The following is a 19,780-nucleotide window of genomic DNA, read 5'->3' as shown; positions in this document are numbered from 1 at the left end:
ATAGATTTTTCATGTTTTTTTTTATCTAAAATTAAAAAAAATTCCGCAATATTTTGCAATTTGTGAGCCAAAAGTACGGTCTTGACACGACATTTTTTATAAATACATACATGTGTGCGCCTTTAAAGAGTACTGCAGTTTCGAACTTTTTTTTTTTCGTTAAGAATTAATTAAATCATTTAAAAATATTTAAATTCGAATCGATGAAAATTCCAAAAAATTGTGTATTTTACACAATAAAAATGTCGTGTCGAGACCCGGTACCGTAATTTTGAAGCGAAAATTGCAAAAAAATGTGCGTAGGGTCTCGACGCGAAAAACAATTTTTCGCTATTTTTTACGATTGAAAAAAAAATTTTAAAAACCTTGTGGGATTATTTATTTATTTTTCTCTCTTAAAATCTGCAGTGATCTACCGTAGATCTACAAAAATGCGGCAGAGTTTTCAACCGATTGGTTAAGAACGTGCAGACGTCTCACATATTTTTGTGTGAAAAATTCCCGCGTTTTTTGTAGATCAAACCGTCATGGGGTAGGTTGGCACCGTATTTAAGACGAAATCGTGAAATTTCGCAATTTCAAACACAAAATAGCCATTTTTCCCGAAAATTTCGCTGAAAATCGTCCAATTTCCGTGCAAAACTCACTGCAAACTGCGCATTTGCGGAATTCCACCAGCTCCTCGATTCGGCAACACCATTGCGGCGACAGTACCGGGCGCTGGAGCCGGACGACGTTGTCCTGTCATCATTCGTTGTTGTCCTTGTTGCGTGGCTGGTAGAACACGTACTGGCACAACATTTGACGACATTGGATATGGATGACGGTTATGATCGACATACAGACGTCCACCGCCTGGTAGAGTTCCCGCTGGCTGGAAAAATTTTTTTTTGTTGAATTTTTGGTCAAAATTTTAGTTTTTTTCGAAAAAAATCAATAAAAAATTTTTTTTTTGTTGAATTTTTGGTCAAAATTTTAGTTTTTTTCGAAAAAAAATCAATTAAAAAATTTTTTTTTTGCTGAATTTTTGGTCAAAATTTTAGTTTTTTTGGAAAAAAATCAATAAAAAATTTTTTTTTGAATTTTTGGTTAAAATTTTAGTTTTTTTCGGAAAAAATCAAAAAAAAAATTTTTTTTTTTGAATTTTTGGTTAAAATTTGAGTTTTTTTCGAAAAAAGTCAATAAAAAATTTTTTTTTTGAATTTTTGGTTAAAATTTTATTTTTTTTCGAAAAAAAAATCAATTAAAAAATTTTTTTTTTGCTGAATTTTTGGTCAAAATTTTAGTTTTTTTGGAAAAAAATCAAGAAAAACATTTTTTTTTTGAATTTTTGGTTAAAATTTTAGTTTTTTTCGGAAAAAATCAAAAAAAAAATTTTTTTTTTTGAATTTTTGGTTAAAATTTGAGTTTTTTTCGAAAAAAGTCAATAAAAAATTTTTTTTTTGAATTTTTGGTTAAAATTTTATTTTTTTTCGAAAAAAAAATCAATTAAAAAATTTTTTTTTTGCTGAATTTTTGGTCAAAATTTTAGTTTTTTTGGAAAAAAATCAAGAAAAACATTTTTTTTTTGAATTTTTGGTTAAAATTTTTTTTTTTTTCGAAAAAAAAATCAAAAACAAATTTTTTCTTTGAATTTTTGGTTAAAATTTTAGTTTTTTTCGAAAAAAAATCAATTAAAAAAATTTTTTTCGTAATATTTTCCGACGTTTTCCGATTTTTTGTTTTTTTTTTTTTAATTTTTTTCTATTTTTTTTCTATATTTCTTTTTTCTAAATTTCTAGATTAAACAAATCGGGAATTTTTTTAAAATCATTTTAGCTCCGCCCAATTTCAAACCAATCGGATCGCTCGGTCGCTGATTGGTTCAAAAGTGGGCGGAGCAAATTGCTGATTGGTCGGGGAGGCACAAATAAAAAAGAGGCGTTTCAGAGCCAAAAATGAAGCATTTTCTCTGAAAAAAAATTTTTTTTCAAGATTTTTTGATTAATTTCCAATCATTTTTCCATTTTTTCATGAAAATTTTCATCATTTCTCATCAAAATCTATGGTTTTCTCGAATTTTTCCGTTAAAAAAAGCTTTAAAAATTTAAAAACTGAAAAATCCAATCAGCAACTCGCTGCTCCGCCCAGTTTTGAACCAATCAAATGCCTCGAACGCTGATTGGTTCAAAAGTGGGCGGAGCAAATCGCTGATTGGTCGGGGAATCAAAAATCGCGATTTTCTTCGATTTCCTTTGTGATTTTTTCCGAATTTGAGAAGATTTTGTTTTTTTTAAAGAATTTTGCAGAATTTCCATCAAAATGAGAACTTCCCGTATTTCGCATCAGCAATTCGCTGCTCCGCCCAATTTCAAACCAATCAAATGCCTCGGTCAGCGGATTGGTCCGAAAGTGGGCGGAGCAAATCGCTGATTGGTCGGGAAGCCGGAAATGCCGTTTTTTCGCGATTTTGTATTTCTACCAACCCTGACAACACGTCCTCCTCTTGGCATGACCAGTGTACTACCGTAGCCTCCTCTTCCACCACCTCCACCGTTATTTCCGCTACCGGTAACTTGTGGAATGTACTGTATTCTTTGTTGTGGCTGCTGCTGCTGCTGCTGGTGAGGCTGTTGTGATCCTCCTCCTCCTCCTCCGACGGTCGATGCTCCACCTTGTCCATCATTTGATGAGCTCTGCGAGCCCATGACAACGAAGCTTTGTCCTTGACCGCCTGGAATATTATCTGATTAGTCAAACGCGCTCCACAGACAATTGGAAATGCTCTTCGAGCATTTTCCGAATAATTATGATTTTTTAAAGTAAAATTCGGCATAAAAACATTAAAAATAGCGGAAAATCCTTGAAAATTGGCAAAACTATCCGCGTTTTCGCGCCAAATAGTTTTTTTTGTTGCATTTTCCAAAAAACAAAAAAACAGTTTTCCACATGAAATTTGGAATTTTTCACTGAAAAATCTCAAGTTTCCGGCAATTTCGGCAAAATTGCCGGACATTTTCAAACCTCGTCAAAGGTGGACTACACCCTGTGGGGAAATTGCTTTAAAACACGCCTATGGGGTCACAATGACCGAATATCATGATTAAAAAATTCAAAAAATGGTTCTAGATTTTATATGATTTTTTGAAAATTGAAAAAAAAATCTCAGTTTTCACCTAATTCCATATTTGAATTTCCGCCAATTGAATTCGTTCGTTGGAGCGCGCTTGCATCATTTTTATTCATTTATTTTATTTATTAACCTTATTTCACTGATTTTCTTCATTTTTTTTTGTGTGTTTTTTAATGGAAATTGAACTGAAAAAAACAAGATAAATGCGGAAAGTTTGTTAAAAAGTCATTGAAAATGCGTAAAACTGTGTAAAATATACAAATTTCAAGCTTGTTGCCGTTTTAAGCATTTTCAATGACCTTTTAACAGACTTTCTGCATTTATCTTGTTTTTTTTCATTTCAATTCCCACCAAAAACACACAAAAAATGAAGAAAATCAGTGAAATAATGCTAATAAAAATAAAATCAATGAATAAAAAAAAATAAAGCAAGCGCGCTCCATCGAACAAATCAAATTGGCGGAAATTCAAATAGGAATTAGGTTGAAAACTGAGATTTTTTTAATTTTCAAAAAATCACATAAAATCTAGTAATTTTTTTGTTGAATTTTTTAATCATGATATTCGGTCATTGTGAGCCCATAGGCATGTTTTAAAGCAATTTCCCCACAGGATGTAGTCCACCTTTATAAATTTTTTTTGAGGTTTGAAAATATCCGGCAATTTTGGCGAAAGGGGCTGGGAATTCTTTGTTTTTTTTTGGTATTTTGACGAAAAATCGATTTTTTGGTTTTTTTGGTTTTTCGGGACCAAAAAAACCAAAAAATCCAAAAAAAAAAAATGTTTGCCGTGTCTAGGTCGAGACTAGACACGGCAAACATTTTTTTGGATTTTTTGGTTTTTTTGGTCTCGAAAAACCAAAAAACCAAAAAATCGTTTTTTCGTCAAAATACCAAAAAAAACCAAAAAACAAAAAAAAAAACAAAAAATTTTTGATGCTTAAGTTGATTTTTCGGAAATTTCAATTTTTTGTTTTTTGGTTTTTGGTCCAAAAATTTTTTTTGGTCCCAGCCCTGCTCTGGATGAATGCCTAAATTCCACTTTTTTCAATAAAAAATTACTTTCAAAATTGTAAAAAATTGAGATTTTCACACGATTTTTTTTTAAATTGTCGCTTTTTCCCGTTTTTCGCCGGGGCTATCCCCGCGCAAATTCATATAATTTCCTATAAATCCATACAATTTTTACCCGATTGCTGCTGCTGCTGCTGCTGCTGAATAAACTGCACATTCGACCCTGCCGCCGCCGCCGCATTTCTTCGCTGTAACGTCGCCTGCTGCTGCTGCTGCTGCTGTTGCTGTGATCCCTGTTGCACCAGGTGATAGGCTTGTGGTTTTCCCCCAGGCCCCTGAGATCCTTGATCATGTTGGTGTGATGATGCTGCTCCGATTTGTCGGATAGGTATTGGCGGATTTTGACTTGAATTATATTGATTTTGATGCATATTTTGCACATTATTTCTTTGCTCAGAATTATGCGAATTTTGCAAATTTTGCTGAGATCCCAAGCCCGTAGACGACGACTGCAAATGCTGAATTGATGGTAGTGGCCCAGACGTGGCAGCAGCAGCAACTGAGGAAATCGTAGATAAAGCCGAAGGCTGAAGCGGTGGAACAGCGATGCGCATTTCACGACGAGAAGGTGCAGCCGAGTACTCAGTTGTCACAGGTACGGTATACGGCCGAAGAACCAGCGTATGGAATCGGACATCTTGACGTGGTGAGGGTTTTGTTTGACGACTGGCCAGTAGCTTCTTCTTGCTCGCTTCATAGGCGACAATCGACTCGTCGGACATTGTGACAATGTCCTCGGCGTCCAGGCGAATATTGGTTTTTACGTCGAATTCGGCGAGTCTCGACTCGTGTCGTGGTGGCATTCCGCCGTTTAGAGATTGCAGATTTCGAGATTCTAGAGCTGCAAAATAATTTTTTTTGGAAAATAAAATTTTTCAAATGGCTTTTTTTGGTTTTTTCCAAAAAGCAACTTTTTTCTTTTTTTTCTGGAAATTGCAAAATCACAAATTGTCGATTTTTTCATTTAAAGGTGGAGTAGAGCCAAACATGTTTTTTTTTGCTCTAAAGAAAATAAACCCTAATGGGGTTATTCAAGTAATGTAGCAAAATGTATTTAAATACATGTTTTTATATACTTGAATACAGAGTTGTGACGTAATTTTTCTACACTTTTTAATTTTCCGACACTACTTGAATAACCCCATAATGACCGAATAAAAAACTGTAAAAAATTCAAAAAAATTTCTAAATTTTTTAATGGTTTTTTCAATTTTTCAAAAATCAAAGAAACGGCCTAATTAAATTTGTATTCCGCGCGCAAATGAGTGACGTCATTTTTAATTTTTTGCGTTTTCTGGCTAAATTCGCCGGTTTTTCTAGATTTTTTCTTTTATAAAAAGACTGTAAATTGGCCAGAACCAGTCACTCATTTGCGCGGGAATTCAAATATTTTATTCGGTCGTTTTTTTTATTCTTGAAAAATTGAAAAAGTCACAAAAAATTCAGAATTTTTTTTGTTGATATTTTCAACAGTTATATTCGGTCATTACGGTCTATTTTCCCTTTACCTTTAATCAGAATTTTTGTTAATTTTCTATCATTTTTCTACAGTTTATTCGATTTTTTTTCAAATTTGAAATTCAGAAGAAAAAATACTGAACTCTAATCGTGAAAAACCGCCACTTCCAACAATAATTCTGACGATTTGACCTTTTTTTGTTGGAGATTTTCAGAAAAAAAAAACGGAAATTTTTATTTTGAAATGTTGAAAATTTTCAGGTTTTCCGAATTTCCGGAAAATCAAAAAAATCTTACTTAAAAAATCTGATATTAAGAAGTTCCCAATTTTCAAAAAAAAAAGAAATGTTTTATTATGCCAATTTTCTTTTTTTTTTTAACAAACAAAAATCGAAAATTTGTGATTTTCCAATTTCCAGAAAAAAAAAATTTAACAATTTTTTCCAATTTTAAAAAATTCCTCCGAATTTTAGACTATCACTGCAACTTTTTCCTCACGAGGGACGAAGAAAAGTGGTTTCTAGGCCATGGCCGAGGGGCCGACAAGTTTCAGCGGCCATTTATCTTGCTTTGTTTTCCGCCTGTTTTCTTTTGTTTTTCACAGCTTTTTCCCGTTTTTTCTTATTAAAACTGATAAATAAATACTTTTTCCAGATGCTAAAACAATTTCCAAGTGAAAAAATTATGTATTCAGTGGGCAAGCAGCGGTGAAAGTGGTCAATGTAAATAGATGGATTACGGGAATACAAAACCTAAACTTTTCTGAAACATGATACATATGATGCTTAGATGCTGAAATTACCTGATTTTCATAACGAGACCGCTGAAAAAGTTTTGAGGTTTTCAAAATTCAACTTTTTGTGCGAAAATCTCGACTTTTTCACCAAAAAAGTTGAATTTTGGAAACCTCAAAACTTTTTCAGCGGTCTCGTTATGAAAATCAGGTAGTCTCAGCATTTAAGCAGCACATGTATCATGTTTCAGAAAAAGTTTAGGTTTTGTATACCCGTAATCCATCATATTACAATGCCCACTTTCACCGCTGCATGCCCACTGAATACATGATTTTTTTACTTGGAAATTTTTTTAGCATCTGCAAAAAATATTTATTTATCAGTTTTATTAAGAAAAAACGAAAAAAATCGGTGAAAAACGAAAGAAAACGGGCGGAAAACAAAGCAAGATAAATGGCCGCTGAAACTTGTCGGCACCTCGGCCATGGCCTAGAAACCACTTTTTCTCGTCCCTCGTGAGGAAAAAGTTGCAGTGACTATTATGAAGCCATCCTCCTCTACCTTTAGGGCCTCTCCAAAACTGAACAGGTCTCCGTGTTGCCGCCACTCGAACACTTTTAAATCTATTCACATGTTTCTTATCAGTCAATATTCCATAATCATGAGCATATTGGCTCTCCGTAGTCATTCGTCCTTTTCTCAAATGAGATAATTCAGTATGCGATAGGTCGACTTTCATCGTTTTCTTGGAAATCGGATCAGAAGCCACCAACTGTCCGAGCTCTTTTGGCCGAACAAACATTTGATATCGAATTGAGCATTGACGGGCCGAGCGGAAAAATCTTGTCTGCTTATTAACGGCATTCGACACGAATTCCCAGTTCAACACCATTCCCTCATTCGCCGATTTTTCGACTAAATGAGCATTTGCAAATTCGACTTGAACTGCTTGAAGTAGTGCATAATCTTCAACTATATTCCATTCGGCTCCATCATAATCTGGCTCTTCACGCCATGATGGTGGTGGAGTTGTCGCTCGTTTCACACCATTTTCAGCTGTTCGATTTTGAGCCTGGAATTTTGAGAGTTTTTTTTCAATTCTTTTAAATAGGAATTTAGGAATTTCCCGGTTTTAACCCCGAAAATTGTTTCGATTTTTCGGGGAATCGCAATTTTTTGAGAAAAGCTGAAACATCGAAAAACGGGAAAACCGAAAATTTTTGGTTTTTAGTGTTTTTAAATTGCCGGAATTGAAATTTCCGGCAAATCGCAAAATTGCCGGAATTAAAATTTCCGGCAAATCGACAATTTGGCAAAAATGAAAAGTTCCGGCAAATTGGCAAATTGTCGAAAATCAAAATTTCCGGCAAATCGACAATTTGTCAAAAATTAAAAGTTCCGGCAAATTGGCAAATTGTCGAAAATCAAAATTTCCAGCAAAACGACAATTTGTCAAAAATTAAAAGTTCGGGCAAATCGACAATTCGGCGAAAATGAAAAGTTCCGGCAAATCGACACTTTGCCGAAAATGAAAAGTTCCGGCAAATCGAAAAATTGCCGGAATTGAAATTTCCGGCAAATCGGAAAATTGCTGGGATTGAAATTTCCGGCAAATCGGAAAATTGTTGGGATTGAAATTTCCGGCAAATCGGAAAATTGTTGGGATTGAAATTTCCGGCAAATCGGAAAATTGTTGGGATTGAAATTTCCGGCAAATCGGAAAATTGTTGGGATTGAAATTTCCGGCAAATCAGCAAATTGTCGAAAATCAAAATTTCCGGCACATCGACAATTTGTCAAAAATTAAAAGTTCCGGCAAATCGAAAATTTGCCGAAAATGAAAAGTTCCGGCAAATCGACAATTCGGCGGAAATCAAAATTTCCGGCAAATTGACAATTCGGCGAAAATTAAAAGTTCCGGCAAATCGAAAAATTGCCGGAATTGAATTTTCACAAATTCAAAATTTCTTGAAATTGTTCGCTAGTAACCTCCGTACCGTTCGATTATCATTTCTCTTCTTTTTCGACGATTTTTGCTGCTGCTGTTGTTGTTGTTGTTGGGGTACTGTAGTAGTAGTAGTGGCGGTGGTGGTGGGTTGTTGATTTTCAGTCAAACTTGGCTCAATCTTCGCATCCTGGCTTGTATCATCCATCGAGAATGATGAGTGTTCCGTGTATGCTGGAGACGCTGCAGATTCTGCTGTGATCGCTTCGGATTGTGGCATTTGAAGGCACTTGTTGACCGCATCGTACACCGATTCCTTTTCTTTTGCCGATAGAATGTCTGGAATTAATTGAGAGAAACTGCATTAGAACGCCAAGAAATATATATATATATATATATATAAAAATATGAAAATAAATAAAAATATGAATAAAAATATGAAATATCTCGCAGCGAAAAGAAAAGTACAGTAATTAGTTAAATGACTACTGTACTATGACTACTTGTGTCGATTTACGGGATCTCGATTTTCTAATTAAATTTTTTTTTTAAATTATGTCAGCGATATTCCATTTAACTCCGTTTCTTCGTATTATTTTCTCGTTTTTGCTTGATTTTAAATAAAATTATAAAATTAAATAAAATCAAGCAAAAATGAGAAAATAATACGAAGAAACAAAGTCAAATGGAATATCGCTGACATCATTTTTTAAAAAATTTATTTAGAAAATCGAGATCTCGTAAATCGACACAAGCGCTACAGTAGTCATTTAAATGTTTTTAAATTACGGTAGTTTTCTTTTCGCTACGAGATATTTCATATTTTGCGCGTCAAATATGTTGTGCAATACGGGTTCTCTGAGTTTTGTGTTCCCGTAATATTTATTTATGATTTTCTTATGATTTTTTGGGTGTCATTTTATTTTTTTGAAAATTAGCGCCTGTGTCGATTTACGAGCTCGATTTTTTAAATTTAATTTGCTTTCTTCAAAATTTTATACGACCTTTTGAAAATTGCATACAATTCCCATTTGAACCTCCCGCCAATTGATTTTGTTCGATGGAGCGCGCTTGCACGTTTTCTATTTTCATTTAACTCAATTTTTTCGCTTAATTCTCACCGATTTTTCGTGTTTTCAGTTTAATTTTGATGGAAATTCGGAGAAAATGTCAATATAAATGCACATTTTCGATTGAAAAGCATTTATGTTGATATTGTCTCCAAATTTCCATCAAAATCAAACTGAAAACATGAAAAATCGGTGAGAATTAAGCAAAAAAAATTGAATTAAATTAAAATAGAAAACGTGCAAGCGCGCCCCGTCGAACAAAATCACTTGGCGGGAGGTTCAAATGGTAATTTTATGCAATTTGAGATGTTTCTAGTTTTCAAAAATTCATATAAAATTCAGAGCCCGTAAATCGACACAAGCGCTACAGTAGTCTTATTTAACTAATTACTGTACTTTTCTTTTCGCTACGTAATACATGTGTGCGCCTTTAAACAGAGTACTGTAATTTCAATTTTCAAAACTACAGTACTCCATAAAGGCGCACATCTCTTTTTTTCAATTTAACAAAAATCTTGGCGCAAAATCTCAAAATTATGCAATCTTCACGATAAAAATTGCTCAAAATCGAATTTAATTGAATTTTTTCAAAAAAATTTTTTTTTGAAAATATTACCATTAAACGCATTCAACGTGTTCTGTTTCTGCTGTTTTTCAGCCAACGGACGTCTCATTTCATGACAAACTTGTGGTAGGCGAGCCTCGTTCATTTGTTCAATTTCATACATCAGATCGAGACAATCATCTTCCATTCTCAAGTCGAAATCCGCATCCGAATCTGGTGGTGATGGTGGAAGCCAGATTGGCATGATATCGTCCAGCTCGTCGTAGAATTTTATCTAGAAAAATCAAATCAATACACGTGTGGGTGACAAACGATTTCTTCTGACAAATCGGCATATTGCCGGAAATCAAAATTTCCGGCAAATCGGCATATTGCCGGAATTCTAAATTTCCGGCAAATTTCCGAAAACCAAAATTTCCGGCAAATCGGCATATTGCCGGAAATCAAAATTTCCGGCAAATCGGCAAATTGCCGGAATTCTAAATTTCCGGCAAATTTCCGAAAACCAAAAATTCCGGCAAATCGGCATATTGCCGGAAACCAAATGTTCCGGCAAATCGGTATATTGCCGAAAATCAAAATTTCCGGCAAATCGGCATATTGCCGGAAATCAAAAATTCCGGCAAATCGGCATATTGCCGGAAATCAAATGTTCCGGCAAATCGGTATATTGCCGAAAATCAAAATTTCCGGCAAATCGGCATATTGCCGAAAATCAAAATTTCCGGCAAATCGGCATATTGCCGGAATTCTAAATTTCCGGCAAATTTCCGAAAACCAAAAATTCCGGCAAATCGGTATATTCCAGAAAATCAAATGTTCCGGCAAATCGGTATATTGCCGAAAATCAAAATTTCCGGCAAATCGGCAATTTGGATCAATATGCTACTTTAATTTTCCGGGTTTGTTGCACAGACGCAAAATTTTTTCGGGTCTCGACACGACGATTTTGTGTTAATTTTTTGTTTCATCGAAAACATCTATGAAAAATTGAAGAAAATTCCAACAGAAACGAAAGTTGAAAATTATTAGACACTCTTCAAAGGAGCAGCACCTTTTAACAAAAATGTATCGTGCCGAAACCTGTTACCGTACTTTTTGGCGCGAAGAAAACCGACAAAAATTTCGCGTCTGGATAATATGTTAGTTTTGATTGTTTTTTTAAACTAACACCGAATTTGTGTTCAAAAAGTCGGCCAAAAATAAAGTATACTACAGATTAAAAAATTTCACCAAGGTAAAGGCTAAAGTTGGAGTGCTGAAATTTGAGACTTTGCTTTTTCGGCCCAAAATGGCCCAAAGCTACCGAATTTCGTAATGAGACATTCTGAAAATTTCTTTCTCAAAAAAAAGTTATGACCGCTCAAAGTTTTGGGAAAATGGCTTATTTTTAGCTAAAATCAAAGTTTTCGCCAACTTCTCGGTGTCGCAACGTCTGGAACCTAATTTTTATTTATTTATCACTTTCTACTAAATATTGTAGCCTTTGATTAGGCGTTTATTCGTTGATTTAAGTACATTTATGGTTTTTAGGGTACAAAATGTAACGCCACAAAGACCATAAATAAGCTTAAATCAATAAAATAAACGCCTAATAAAAGACCACAATATTTATCAAAAAGTGATGAATAAATAAAAATTAGGTTCCAGGCGTTGTGACACCGAGAAGCTGGGAAAAAATTTTGATTTTAGCTGAAAATGGGCCTTATTTTGCTGAACTTTAAACCGCCATAACGTTGTTTTTTGAGAAATTTTCAGAACGTCTCATTACGAAATTCGGTAGTTTTGGACCATTTTGGGCCGAAAAAAACAAAGTCTCAAATTTCGGTACTCCACCTTTAAAAAGGTAATTTTTTTTTTGATTTTTTAAAAATCGAAAAATGGCATTCTTGGTCTCGACACGAAGAGAAATTCGAGAAGGTGTGCACCTTTGAAAAAGTACTGTGCTTTCCAACCAAAAAACCGTGTTTGAAATTGCAGTACTCTTCAAAGGCGCGCACTTGTTTCAGCAAAAATTTATTGTGCCGAGAAATGTTATTACGTGTTTATCCAGAGATGAGAAAAATCACCATATCTGGCGCGCAAATGAACCCGCGGGAAGAGACAAAACTACTGTAGTTTTTAACCAATTTGTGTAGATTTACGAGCTATTGCGTCATCGAATTGAATTTAATTTTGAGCCGCAATTTTTAAAAAAAATTTTTTGTGTTTTCTTTTAAGATTGATTCAATAAATAGATAAATTTCAATATAAAAACGTGTGAAACGCCTGAAAATTAAATTCAATTCGATGACGCAATAGCTCGTAAATCTACACAAATTGGTTAAAAACTACAGTAGTTTTGTCTCTTCCCGCGGGTTCATTTGCGCGCCAGATATGGCGATTTTTCTCATCTTTGTGGATAAACACGTAATAGTTCTGATTTTTTTTTTTGATATTTGATCTACAGATTTAAAAAAATTTCACACAAAAAATTCTCAGAACACTTTAAAATTTCAATTCTAATTTCTTCCCGAGACTTCCACACAATTTTTGTTCCTCCAGATTTTCAGCTTCTTCCTCCTCCTCGTCATTTCTCACCATTTTTCGCCATATTTCTCCGATCCAAAATCACCGTTTCATTCGTTTCAAGAAAAATCCACCATCGACTCGTCAAACTCCAGCAAGATTTCCACAAATTTCGTCTAGTTTTTTTTTTTTTTTTTTTTTTTCAAATTTTCTATAGTAGGGGGTCAAACATCAAACCAGTGAGATTTCTCGCCACTTTCGCAATTTTTTCGATCGAATCTCTAAAGCCAAAATTAAGCCAAAAGTGGCGAGAAAAATTTGGTAAAGAAAACCCCTTTCTTTTTGGAAATTTTTGAAAATACAAAAATTTTTGGAAAAAATGCGAAATATAGTGGGAAACCCTGCTGGAATGAGCCCCCTATCTCTGAAAAATTCTGCAAAAAAAAAAAAAAACCAGAAAATCAGTGTTAAAAACTTGCCAAAGCTAGAGCCAACGACGTGCATTTTCGAGCGAAAATGAAAAAAAATTTTGGGTGTCAAAAAATCGGCAGAAAACAGGCAAAAAACATGGAGAAAAACGTTTATAGTCAGAAGAAGAAGAAGAAGTTGAAACTTATCAACAAAAAAAAATGTCTCAAATATAAAAACAAAACATGGGAGAACTCATGAAAAAAAGAACCGCTCGGGAGGAAAATGTGTGTGTGTGAAAAATAACCGAATTTTGACGTCGTGATAAGAATTAAAACATTGAAAGGTGCGCTCAAAAATGCGCGGAGTTTATTTTTTGCTGTGTGGAATTTTTTTGGAGTGAAAAAAATCGAAAAATCACAAAAATTTCCGATTTTTTGATTTAAAAATGGGTTTTTTTTATACCCGAAAATTTCCAAAAAATTGAAAATTTTTAGAGTTTTTGAAATAAATAATTGTTCGGTTTTTGACTTTTTGGAACAAAAGAAAATCGAAAAATCTGAATTATTAAGATTTAAAAAATCGAGTTTTCTCGGAAAAAGATTACAAAAATTCGCAAAAAATGGCGAATTTTGAAAAAAAATTCCGGTTTTCAGATAATTTCAAGAAAAAACGCAAAGTTTTGGAATTTCTTCGATTTTTTTTATTCGAAAAATTAAAAAAATTCCGATTTTCGATTTTTTGAAAAAAGCTAAAAATTTGAAACTTTCTTCGTTTTTTTTTTCGAAAAATCTTAATTTTTCCAATTTTCTGAATTAAAAATTGATTTTTTCCCAAAAATTGCCAAAAATTGAAATTTTTCAAAAAATCGCAAAAACTTGGCTGATAATTCTGAAAATTTACTTTTTTTTTCGATTTTTTGAAAAAAAAAACTGAAAATTTGAAATTTTCTCGGTTTTTTTTTTCGAAAAATCTGAATTATTCCGATTTTTTCATTTAAAAACGGATTTTTCTCTGAAAATCACCAAAAAGTTCAAATTTTTCGTTTTTTCCCGATTTTCAAAAAAAAAAATTCCACACATCCAAAAAAATGGAAATATTAAAGCAAAATGAGATTATAAAATCATGAGAGAGCAAAAAAAGAGCAAAAATCAACAAAAAAAAAAGGAAAATCCTAGCGCCTAGGCTTGTGGCGGTGGCCTAGAAGTGGTGGGTGGTGGTGGCTGTGGTGGCGCCGGATCTTCCGGGCCCGAATCTCCACGGCTTCTTCGTGATCCAAGTGAGAATCTCGGCTTCTCATAGATTCCAAATCCTGGGCGATCTGGAGGTCCAGGTGGTGGTGGTCCAGATGGCCCGGGCCTTTGCACAACCCGGACTGGAAACATCAACGGGCTCGGGCTTTGTTGTTGTTGCACCATGGTGGTGGCGACCGGAGTTCTCGTCGTGATAACTCGAACTCTCGACGACGGAACGACGAACTGGCGTGGAGCTGCTGCAGGAGCTGTTGGAGCAACACCACTTCTCAGCGGTGGAGCAGGAGCTTGCGAGCCAGGAAATGGAGGGCGAACAGGCATTCTGACAAGCGGTAGGCGTCCAACACCACCAGCGCCTATGCCTGGAACAACGGTTCTTCGGAGGATTGATGGACCTGGCGATACACTGGATGGTCCTGGAGTACCACCACCACCACCACTAATCTTGAGCACCTTCACAGGCATCAGAGTCTGCTGGTGCTTTTTGATGAGCTGTGGTGGTGCTTGTTGTTGGGGCCGAGGTACAACTGGCACAGCTTTTGGCAACGAAATCAGCGGTCCTTGTTGTGGAAGAGTAGTTAGAGCTGATGATGATGATGATGGAGCAGGAACAACAACTCGTTTTTTCGGCTCCGGCGGCTTCACCTCTGGAGGTTCCACAAACACAACTCGTTTTCTTTTCGGCGGGACCTTTTCTGCCGGATTTCGCTTCACTTCCTCTTCTTGGCAATAATCCTCATCATCATCATCTGATTCTTCTTTCTTCACTGATCGGCGGGCAGGTCTTCCAACAGATCTACTACCACCACCACCACCACCACCACTACCTAAACTACGCGCACCACGTGATCTTCTCTTACGCGGGGAATCCGGGGGAGAAGCGAGCGCGTGCGGTGCGTACGAAACATATGGATCGAAGGAAGGAGCCTGAGATTTACGCTTAGACGGGGAGCGAGCACGAATTTGGAAGTTTTGAGGCTTTTTTGCCGGTTTTTGAGCGGCTTTTTGGAGAAGGCTGCTGCTGCGACGACGACGATCGCGTACCTCGTCTAAAAGACTTGAGCTCTGATAAAAATCGGCAGAAGTCGAAGGATCGTTGAGCAGCAGACTATCCGAATCGTCGAGGTCAATGACGGCGGTATCGTTGAGATTTTTGTCCCATTCTTCGCGTTTTTGGTCGATAAGAGCCTGTAATTAATTTGGTGAAATTTAAATTTAAAAAAAAAAAAAAAAAGTCAGATGAATGGAATAATATACCTCTGCCTCTTTGCATTCTTCCTCAAATTCTGGCTTGTACTGTGTCTCAAGAAAGTTAATGGCATATCGTTCGATTGGTTTGAGCTGAAATTTTGAAATTTATATAGTTGTTATTGTGAGAAGTTCTGGAGATTTCGGGAAAAAAAAAGATTGTAGAGGCTCGGTTTTTTTTTGTTTGAAAATCGATTTTTCCAGATTTTCCTACCGAAATGATCACATTTTTTAAAATTAAGTACTATTTTTTTTTTGCTGAAAAATTAAAAATTTCATTCATTTTCGACAATTTCCGTTTTTGTCTTTTTGTCTCGGAAAACATCGAAAAATCTAAATTTTTTCTTTGGTTTTTCAAAAATTAGCTTAAAATTTTTGGTCATTCTTTATTTTTTAGAAGACATTTGCGCTAAGATTTTAAAAAGATCACATGTTATGGTTAATTTTCTGAACATTTTTCCGATTTTCCCTCAAAAACAAATCGAATAAATCGAAAAATCAAAAAACGACACAATCGGGCAAAATTTGATATTCTAAATGGGAAAATTTCCGATTTCCGCCGAATTTTACCTGTTGTATCAACTCCATATACTTCTCATCAGCCTCCTCATCTCCTTGCAAATTGCTCATCGGCGGCAATGATTTCTCATCAAACTCCGCATTATCAACGTTCGCCTCGGCCACCGCAATCTTCGCCGCATTCACATCAGCTTCATCTTCACACTTTGCCATCGCAACCTCCATTTCTTTCTCGCTCATCGTCGTCGCAACATCTGCCACAGCAGTCACTTCCACATTCTCTCCATCAAAAAGATCCCGAATACTGTCAGATTGTTTGAAGAACTCGGGTGTGAAGCCAGCCTCGTCAATTGCCAACTCTCCAAGTCGCCGCTTCTGTGTTGCCTTTCTCAGAATATTCTCCTCAATTGTTCGCTCGGAAATCAATCGATAAATCGAGACATTCCTCGTCTGTCCGATACGATGACATCTATCCTGAGCCTGAGCATCCATCGTCGGATTCCAATCCGAATCGTAGAAGATCACAGTGTCAGCACCGGTTAGATTGACTCCAACACCACCGGATCTCGTCGACAGAATGAAGCAAAACACCTTGGGATCCGCGTTGAACCGCTCCATCATCGCCTGTCTTTGTTCGACACCAGTGGTACCGTCGAGGCGGAAATACTGATAACCGTGATGAGAAAGGAAGGTCTGCAGAACGTCGAGCATCTTTGACATTTGCGTGAAGATCAGACATCTGTGCTTGTACAGGTACAACTGACGAAGCAGAACAGCCAACGTCTGAAGCTTTCCACAATCGTACTCGATCAGACGGAGTTCTGGGAATTGAAGAGCACGTGAGATCGACATTCGGGTATCGAAATTAGTGGAGGTGTTGAGGAGAAGAGAACGAGAATTCAGCTCGATATTTGATAAATTGTTGCGAATATATGATGGAAGACCAGACGATGATGGACGACACTGCCAAGCATCGGTCAGCACTGGTTCGACGTACATTCCGAATCTAACAAAAATTAAAATTAATTTTTTTTTCGGAAGAAAAAATTTTTAAAAAATTTTTTCGTCAATTTTTGATTGGATAATTTATACTTTAAATTGAAAACTTTAAAGGTGAAGTACCGAATTTTGAGACGCTGCTTTTTTAGACCCAAATTGGTCCGAACCTACCAATTTTCGTAATGAGACGCTCTGAAAATTTCTCAAAAAAAAAGTTGTGACCGCTCAAAGTTTTAGAAAAATGGACCATTTTTAGCTAAAATCTCAAATTTTGGCAACTTAGCGGTGTCGCAGCGGTTGAAACTTAATTTTTATTTGATTATCATCCTTTAATGCATATTTTGGCATTTTATTATGTGTTATTTCGTTGATTGAGATGGTTTTTTGGTCGATGCAGGCACAAAAAGCATCTCAATCAACGAAATAACACATAATGAAATGCCAAAACATGCATTAATGAATGACAATTAAATAAAAATTAAGTTCCAACCGCTGCGACACCGATAAGTTGCCAAAATTTGAGATTTTAGCTAAAAATATGCCATTTTTCCAAAACTTTGAGCGGTCACAACTTTTTTTTTGAAAATTTTTCAGAGCGTATCATTACGAAATTCGGTAGTTTTGGACCATTTTGGGTCTAAAAAAGCAGCGTCTCAAAATTCGGTACTCCACCTTTAATGGAAAAACAATTTCTTAACGATTTTTTTCCTGAAAACTGGAAAATTTAATTTTTTCGATTTTTAGATAATAATCTATTTTTTGTGACATTATATATTTTTTCTCATAAAAATCCACATCAAAAAATTGGAAAACGAGAAACTTTCCATTTTTTGTAAGCTGAAAAATCAAAGTTTTTTTTTTCCTCAAAATTGGACAAACAAAAAATTTTTTATTGAAAATTGATCGAAAAAATCGATCAAAATTTCTATAATTTTTCGATTTTTTAAATAAAATTTTCATCATTTTTCTTCCAAATTTAGTTTTCTCGATTTTTACTTTTTTCAAAAAAAAAATTTTTAATACGAAGAAAATTCAATTTTAGCTCTAATTCTTTTTTAGACCCAAATTGGTCCAAAACTACCGAATTTCGTAATGAGACGTTCTGAAAATTTCTCAAAAAAAAGTTATAGCGGTTTAAAGTTCAGCAAAATAAGGCCCATTTTCAGCTAAAATCAAAATTTTTTTTAACTTCTCGGTGTCACAATGTCTGGAACCTAATTTTTATTTATTCAACACTTTTTAATAAATATTGTGGCCTTTGATTAGGCGTTTATTCGTTGATTTAAGTACATTTATGGTCATGTGGGCACAAAATGTAACTTTTATTTGGGCCCCACTTGACCATAAATGTACTTAAATCAACAAATAAACGCCTAATAAAAGACCACAATATTTATTGAAAAGTAATAATTAAATAAAAATTAAGTTCCAGACGTTGTGACACCGAGAAGTTAGAAAAAAAATTTGATTTTATATGAAAATGGGCCTTATTTTGCCGAACTTTGAACCGTCATAACTTTTTTTTGAGAAATGTTCAGAACGTCTCATTACGAAATTCGGTAGTTTTGGACCAATTTGGGTCTAAAAAAGAATTAGAGCTAAAATTGAATTTTTTTCGTATTAAAAAATTTTTTTTTGAAAAAAGTTAAAATCGAGAAAACTAAATTTGGAAGAAAAATGATGAAAGTTTTATTTAAAAAATCGAAAAATTATAGAAATTTTGAATTTTTTCGATCAATTTTCAAAAAAAAATTTTTTTGTTTGTCCAATTTTGAGGAAAAAAAAACTTTGATTTTTCAGCTTGCAAAAAATGGAAAATTTCTCGTTTTCCAAAATTTTAGTTCCAGACGTTGCGACACCGAGAAGTTGGAAAAAATTTTGATTTCAGCTGAAAATGGGCCTTATTTTCCCGAACTTTGAGCGGCCAAAACTTTTTTTTTGAGAAGCTTTCAGAATGTCTCATTACGAAATTCGGTAGTTTTGGGCCAATTTTGGTTTAAAAAAAAGCAAAGTAATAATTTTCAAAATTCTACCTTTGCACCAACAACTCGCAATACTCCAAAAGCCTCTCCTGCACAACCTCGTCCTCTTCCACAGCCAAACGTGGAAATTCTGCAATAATTTCCTCTCGAACCAGCGCAACCATTTCCAGTGGAATAATCGGAGCACGAATCATCTCAAATCGCCTTCGAACAATTTCCAGCTGGTTTTTTCTCGATTCTTCCATCTTTTCAACAACGTGTCGCGGAACATAATCACTCCAATTCGTTGCAGTTCCGGTGAGCTTCTGACGTTTGAGCGGTGGGCTCATACGTGCTGAATCATCCAAACGAACAACACCTCTTCCAACATTGGCCATATTAAAATGAAAACCACTTCGATCGGTGGAGATGGTCAGTGGAACTGTATTTACGACGGTTTTTGAACGAATGCATGAAGTTTGTGGACGATTTGGAGCATTTTGTGGTATTGAATTTCCATTTTGAAGTGGTTGAGCTGTTCCATTAATTGGTTTTGGCTGAAAAATTATAAAAGTTAATTTTTTTTTAATATAAGAAAACAAAAATTGAATATTTTTAATCCGAAATCTGAGAAATTTTCTCAAATTTCTCCAAATTTTCCCCCCTGATTTCGAATATCTATGTGAAAAATTCGTAAAAAAATATATCCCTCTTTTTTTGTATGTCAGCTTAAAATCGCGACTTTTCGTGCCAGAGACGCCAGACGCCATGTGTCGATTTACGGGATTTTAATCTTTATCAGATGCTAATTTCTGTTTTCAAACGGGGGGTTTCCTTCATTTTCGTCGGTTTTTGTCGGAGTTTTCTGTGAAAATGTGTTTTTAAAGCCAATTTTGCTAGTTTTTTTTGATAATAAAACGTTTAATT

The 19,780-nt window shown here is 34.9% G+C and overlaps 1 protein-coding gene and 2 non-coding genes across 6 annotated transcripts in view; all 3 read right to left on the bottom strand.

Annotated features, from left to right (window-relative positions):
• The window catches only part of ssl-1 (Helicase ssl-1), a gene marked incomplete at both ends in the record, with an annotated part of 30,156 nt that overhangs the window by 2,025 nt on the left and 8,351 nt on the right, over window positions 1-19,780 (bottom strand). For 2 of the 4 annotated variants that reach the window (NM_001268250.2, NM_001379967.1), the window contains 10 exons: window positions 648-874; window positions 2,466-2,713; window positions 4,292-5,026; window positions 6,939-7,449; window positions 8,375-8,661; window positions 10,009-10,231; window positions 15,171-15,314; window positions 15,384-15,467; window positions 15,945-16,899; window positions 18,926-19,410. In NM_001268250.2, the coding sequence (NP_001255179.1) occupies window positions 648-874; window positions 2,466-2,713; window positions 4,292-5,026; window positions 6,939-7,449; window positions 8,375-8,661; window positions 10,009-10,231; window positions 15,171-15,314; window positions 15,384-15,467; window positions 15,945-16,899; window positions 18,926-19,410 (3,899 nt within the window). Of the gene's footprint in view, window positions 1-647; window positions 875-2,465; window positions 2,714-4,291; window positions 5,027-6,938; window positions 7,450-8,374; window positions 8,662-10,008; window positions 10,232-14,054; window positions 15,315-15,383; window positions 15,468-15,944; window positions 16,900-18,925; window positions 19,411-19,780 lie in introns of those variants that run through there. The other 2 variants (NM_001379968.1, NM_001268251.3) reach the window with 2 other exon arrangements.
• Y111B2A.36 lies at window positions 14,295-14,535 on the bottom strand. Its single transcript, NR_101867.1, has one exon. It is a non-coding gene; the product is annotated as a small nucleolar RNA Y111B2A.36 (small nucleolar RNA).
• Window positions 14,754-14,881, bottom strand: Y111B2A.35. Its single transcript, NR_101866.1, has one exon. It is a non-coding gene; the product is annotated as a small nucleolar RNA Y111B2A.35 (small nucleolar RNA).

The sequence above is a fragment of the Caenorhabditis elegans genome, chromosome III (genome assembly GCF_000002985.6).
Source record: "Caenorhabditis elegans chromosome III".
NCBI classification, from domain to species: Eukaryota; Metazoa; Nematoda; class Chromadorea; order Rhabditida; family Rhabditidae; genus Caenorhabditis; species Caenorhabditis elegans.
The sequence above is the reverse complement of the archived record's forward strand: the minus strand, read 5'-3'. Positions and strand labels throughout refer to the sequence as shown.